The sequence below is a fragment of the Pteropus vampyrus genome, unplaced genomic scaffold (genome assembly GCF_000151845.1).
Source record: "Pteropus vampyrus isolate Shadow unplaced genomic scaffold, Pvam_2.0 Scaffold4, whole genome shotgun sequence".
In the NCBI taxonomy this organism is placed as follows: Eukaryota; Metazoa; Chordata; class Mammalia; order Chiroptera; family Pteropodidae; genus Pteropus; species Pteropus vampyrus.
In genome coordinates this window covers 19,569,692-19,576,085 of record NW_011888785.1, presented here as the reverse complement: position 1 = coordinate 19,576,085, position 6,394 = coordinate 19,569,692, and the positions used below count along the sequence as shown (strand labels likewise).

Below are 6,394 nucleotides of genomic sequence, written 5' to 3'. Positions count from 1 at the left end.
CAGCATATACCGGAGACACTTTAGGAAAATTCTAGAGTTAGATTATACCTGCATTGTGACAAGTTTGAAGTAAATGCCTTTCTCTTTCATGAGTTCATCATGATTTCCTTTCTCCACAATTACTCCATTATCAAAACCAGCAATGACATCAGCATTACGAACTGTAGACAATCGATGAGCTATCACAATGGTGGTCCGGCCTTTTCTGGCCTAAAGAGAGAAAATTTTGACTTTTGAATATAGGTACAAGTATATGCAAAAATTCATTTATCGACTTGTATTTACTGAACATCAATGCCTTGGATACTGTAAAACCATCTAACCTATGTAAGACAATCTCTGGATTCAATACATATATAATCAATTGATAGTGATTTAAATGATGTTTTATTATAATAAAGATAAGCATAAATGATAGTCACATATTAATATTATGTACGCCCCTAAGTATTTTACTTAACCTCTATCAGCCTGTTTACAATAATAATCAGGGGCTTATACAAAGTAAAAAACCCTACAGCCCAGGCATTGGCCATTCCAAGCAAACACAGGTCAGTGTTGTATTGATGCATGCTAGCCAGCCATCACACTTGGGAATCACAGTGTGCTATCTCACAGGACATTTGGATGATCAAGACGGACAGTAAGTGTGAGGCAGCAAGATCTGATCTTCAGTGTCACAATGATCTGAACTCAAATCTTAGTTCAGCCATTTATAAATTTCAGGATTTTATCCAAATCTTTTAACCTGTGTGAGGCTCAATTTATCCATATATAAAGTGGGAATAATAACAGCACTCATTTCCTAAAGTAGTTGTGATGATTAAATAAAATAATGCACATGAAGCATTGTGATGTACACACAGTAAGTGCTTAACAAATGATACTTATGTCTAGGTAGAAGCTGTATGGAAACACTGAGGAACTATGTAAATGTTTACAAATAACAATTCCATTTTTACTTTAATGTGAAACAGAGCCAGATAACCTGAACTTGTCTGAGATTTCTTTGGCCTTTGTAACTCCCAATGCTTATGATTTTTGTTACTCTATATTTCTCTCCGGAAACTAGCAATAAAATTCTCAAAACAGGCATCAGGATCAATACAAAAAGGAGAAGTGGAAAACTCTAAGAAGAAAAAGAAAATACATGTAGAAAAATTAGGTGGTAGCTACTAGAAAGTAGAGAAGACAATGGCTCAATTCTTCAGATGTTTTCAAGGAAAAAAGAGGCATGTGGAATTCCCATCCAAAATTTACGTTATAAATAAAGTTCTATTAAATGCAACCTTTTAAAATTATTTTTATTTATAACTTAAGACAGTTCTACTATAGAGTAATAAGAAAACACAGATGTGAAATTACAGATAAGCAAAGTGAAGGGGGAAAACGCAGCCACAATCCCATCTGTCCTTATTTCAGTTTGCAAAATTTTCAGTAACTGCTTTTTCCTCCCTTGACAATCTAATAAGCACAGTGACAGGATGTTGAAAGGAACATGCAGTATTGTTTTGTTATTAGAGAGGAGAGTAGTAGGGACAAATATGAGTTCATCTTTGAATTCTACTATGACACTTCAACTCAAAGCACTTTTAGGTTAAAAGGTCACCACATTCCTTATCTTCACAGAGCTAGATTATATACCAGAGATACAGCACACAGCGCCTGGCACAGCACAAACACTCAAATCCAATTTGGTGAATGAGTCACATGAACTCCAGAATTGCCAGAAGGTCAAACAGTATTGATAGTCAAAGATATTTCATGGCTCAAGTAAGTTTCCAACACCATCAACTCCCTGCCCTTCTCTTGGGGATAAGAGGCTTCTCATTTCCCATAGAGTTTCCATCAGGCATTTAATGTCTTGGAAATTAAATGTGAATCTTTGGATCATAGTTTCCTCTTGTTGACAACAGTAAACATTTGCAAAACCTAAACAACAGGATTATCTCTAAAGCTAAGTTTTCAAGATTACAAAGATCAATTTTCATTTGAGTCTATATTTCTCATTATTTAATTTCAAAAATTTGCAAATATTTTTCAATGAAAATTTGTTCATCTCTACTTAAAAAAAAACCCATAAAGTTAAACAAACAGATCCAGAAGCCTAATGATTTTATTTAAATATCAAAAAGAATCACTACAAATGATAAAAATTTTCCTTTTTTAAAAATAATATTAAGAATAATTAATAGTGGGATGTTCTTATGCTTACTAATCAGGTTGGTTTGAACTGAGGCTCACAGACCTTATCCAAGGCCACTTGAACCACTGCTTCACTTTCAGTGTCCAAGGCAGAAGTGGCCTCGTCCAGCAGGAGGATCTTGGGGTTGCGAACCAGGGCCCTAGCAATGGCGATTCTCTGTTTCTGTCCACCACTCAGCTGAGCCCCTCTTTCTCCAACCAGGGTGTCAAATTTCTAAAACAGAAAACACAGGAGGATTTAATGAAGAACAAGCCATCTTAGCTCCCACATGAGAGGGAATACCTAAACAATGTAATCCTCACAGACAAGACAGTCCAGTTCCTTAAAACTTAGCAATAACCAACTCCACTTTTTAAAAATATGCCTACTATGAGTTGATGCTGCTAGAGCTTAAAAATCTGAAGTAATCTTGATTTCCCTTCTTAGGAGTTTCTTCCCATTTATGATTTACTAACTTATCATGCATTAGGCCAACATTCTATGCCTTGAACCTCTAGCATGACAAAAGTCAAGAAGGACTTACATTAGGCAGTTTCATGATAAAGTCATAAGCGTTGGCTTCCTTCACAGCTTTCTCAATCTCATCCATGGTGACATTTTCACGGCCATAACGAATGTTTTCGGCTATTGTGGTGGCAAACAACACAGGTTCCTGACTCACCACACCAGTAATTTCCCGCAAATACCTTACATTTATGGTCCTAATGTCCTGTCCATCAACACTGATCTGAAATAAAAAGTAAGTATGAATTTTATACATTGCAGAGTTGTAATGTGTGATCTGCAATGGTACTGCTGATTGCTGCAGCACCTAGTTCAGCAAAAGCCATCTCACCACGCCCTCTGTGGGGTCGTAGAGTCTCTGCATCAGCTGAACTGTTGTGCTTTTCCCACAGCCGCTGTTCCCAACCAAGGCCACCGTCTGCCCACTCTGAACCTGCAGGTTGAGGCCCTTCAAGATCTACCAAGATGAATAAGAAATAAACTTAAAGGCAATACACAGATCCTAGGGCTATGAACTGACAGTTGAATTTAAAACTAGGTTAAAATATACATATTTTTTAACAATCTCTAAAAGAAAGTGTCAGAAACTATCCAATACGTTGTTGAATCATTGATTAATCAGTCATCATTGTACCTTAACTTCTTTTCGAGATGGGTAACTGAAGTGAACATTTTTGAATTCCAAATTTCCCTTAATATTATCTGGTTTGTGCCCATTCTTCGAATAGCTGTCAATGCTTGGCTTCTAAACAGAATAAAATTTCAGAAGATTACTAGTTTACAATGACTACTTCGAATGACATTTGTGGAGAGTTAGATAAAGTCACCAAGAAATCTACTTTTAACTCTTTTAGATAGGTGGATAAATAGCAAGCCCAGACTTACATTATCCATTATCCTGAAGATTTCATAAGCTGCTCCTCTTGCATTTGCAAATGCTTCAATGCTTGGAGATGCCTGTCCAACACTAAAAGCCCCAATTAATACGGAAAAGAAGACCTGAAGAATGTGAAGGAAAACCATCAAGTTATTAAGATAGTGTTTAGTGTGATTTTTTTTTCATAATTCTTCTTTCTTCTAACACGATTGATTAAATTTTAAAATGGCAAAGCAACATATAAGTACTGGGTGTTAAAAATATTATAAAAGTTTAAATACTTTTCCATTTAGAATGCAGAATTAGTCTTACTTGCTCAGTGAAATGATGGTATAACCTCTATAAAACCAGAATATTACAATAGAATATTTTAATATTTTTGGAATGGTCAAGAATTTTGGTTTAGATCATTGGCAGAGTATAGAGGAAACGAACCCTAGAAGGAGATTTAGGAAGTCCAGGTCTGAATCCTGGAATGAGCACTACCTAGCTATGTCTTCATGTAATTCTAGAGTCTCTCTAGGCTTCAACTTCTTTATTTGCAAAAATAGGCAAGCTTCTGTTTTCCCTACCCAGAAACCTTAGAGTTGGTGTATCAAATGGAACAGTATATATGGAAATATTTTGTTAATTATAAAGCATACACACCTAAGTCATTATTCTTTATTAGATTAATTCTTTTTTTCTTCTATCAAACTATGTTCTCTTTGAGGTCTGATAAATAGGTTTTGTTTTTTTTTTCATTTTGCCCAAATCAGTTTCTTATTGGTAAAGATTTTGTTTCTCATCAGAATTAAAAAGAACGAATATTACTATTCATTTATTTCTAAATCACACAGGAATTACTCAGTAATTTACATAGAAGGAATTTTGCTAAGTGATTCTATATTCATTTCTAGATTAGTCCTTGCAACAATACTGCCATTTGCATTTGGCAGAAGAGATAATAGAGGCTTGAAAAGTCTAGATAGATGTCCCGAATCATACAGCTGAAAGTTGCACAGCTGGAATTTGAAACAAGCTGACCTGATTATCAAATCCCATGCTCTTACTCACTATTCTGGATGCTTCCAGTTTGTAAGGCAGGTCTGGGTTCAGTGAATACTTGACTTAAAACTGCTTATGTAAATCACAGTTAAGCAGAATACATCTTATCACAACCTAGATTCACCCACAGCATCACTATCCTAATGAAAGCTTTTTGGTAAAAACCATTCTAAACTAAATAGCCCCACACATTTTGGATGAGGCAACAGTTTGAAAAAAGAAGAGACATAATTATCACACCTACATTACAAATCTGTTTCCTGAGAAAAGAAACTGTTTTAAGGGGCTCAGCAAAATACAATCTGTCATTAACTCAATATACTTGTGCTTGGCCTATGAAAAAGGAACTGAGTGACACTTCTAATAATATGTACTTTATTAAATCAGATTGAGCTTGGTTTGTGAATTATTTCATTGTCTTTAAATAAAAAAGGATAGCATCAAATTGCAAGCCTTCTATACTCATACAAAGATCTATAAGGCAGAGAACCTCCAAACAGGACATTATTTTAGGAAGAGTAACAATTTATACTTCCACGAATTGGCAAGGTGGACTAGCTGTCATTCAAAAGACCTTGAAAAGTATTTTGCCATTTGTTGTTATAAACAGTAAATCAGGAAATAAAAATGAGGTGCTTAGCATAGAGTCTGGCACAAAGAAACAGCTTCAACAAACACAAGTTCATGCTATAGAGACTGGCAATGCTAATAGTATTTAGGCTACAGGATGAACTATGACAGAGGGATCTACAAAAAAGACAAAACTGATTGTTGAACACATCTAATTTCCTTTCCACTTTTTAACCTAGTAGTGAATGAATACCTTTGTGTTATTCAAGTGTTCTTCAAAATATATTCTCCAACAGTCAAGCCAACACCATTCAATTTCATTGGCATTTTCAATAGTGATTCTTTTTTTAACATAACATCACTTACAGTGAGTACTTGTCCAATAGTATATTCTCCTGAGAGGACCAAGGAGGTCCCATACCAGAATGCCAGAGCATATGATGCATAGATTAGCAGGAAAGCGACACCAATAGAAATGTTGGCTGTAATAGCTTTATTTATCCCAATTCTTTTAGCTTCTTCTAAATTTTTGTTGTACCTGAGAGAAGTAAGAAAAATTATCACATATACTCATAAATCTTACGAGTAAATGGGTCAAAAGAGCACGATGCTTATTGAGGACTTACAATGTACCCAGCCCTGTGGTAGGTGTTTTACATGTATTTTCTCCTTTTGTCCATACATTGACCCCATGATATTAGTACTATTTTAATCCTTTCTTGTAGAAGAGTAAACAGGCTTATAGAGATTAAGTAATTTGTGGGAGAGTTTTCTAAAAGCCCCTTCTTTGGACTTGGCTATAGTGAAATAGAGTAATATTTAGCAAACTTCCAGAACTGGCAGTTTCGTACACAAGACAAAGTAGAACAAAACACTTGTGTTTTCCCTTTAAAATCTGCATGCCTTTTGAATTTATTAATAAAATGAAGATACAATGCCAGAAAGTGCTCAAATAAGTTAAGTCCTTTAAAACTCTAAACATTATGAAAGTTTTGGAGAAAGTTTGCTCCCCATCCTGCATTCCTGTGGGACTAGTGGAAGAACCAACTGAAAGGATGCATGTGAGGAAGAGTAAAGAAATAAAATGGAGTCACTAGAGTTCAGCTCTTAAATTATTAAAAGCAAGTAGGCTAAGGCAGGAGGAAATGATTCTATTTTTGCTTTAACTAGCCAGAGAACTTTTGAGCTTT

General features: G+C 35.2%; 1 protein-coding gene across 3 annotated transcripts in view; it reads right to left on the bottom strand.

The window, feature by feature from the left end:
• Positions 1–6,394, bottom strand: part of ABCB1 (ATP binding cassette subfamily B member 1) — a 90,645-nt gene that overhangs the window by 36,127 nt on the left and 48,124 nt on the right. For 2 of the 3 annotated variants that reach the window (XM_011364135.2, XM_023533424.1), the window contains 6 exons: positions 3,596–3,709; positions 3,345–3,455; positions 3,042–3,167; positions 2,730–2,933; positions 2,249–2,419; positions 49–210 (listed from right to left, as the gene is read on the bottom strand). In XM_011364135.2, the coding sequence (XP_011362437.1) occupies positions 49–210; positions 2,249–2,419; positions 2,730–2,933; positions 3,042–3,167; positions 3,345–3,455; positions 3,596–3,709 (888 nt within the window). Of the gene's footprint in view, positions 1–48; positions 211–988; positions 1,119–2,248; positions 2,420–2,729; positions 2,934–3,041; positions 3,168–3,344; positions 3,456–3,595; positions 3,710–6,394 lie in introns of those variants that run through there. The other variant, XM_023533435.1, reaches the window with a different exon arrangement.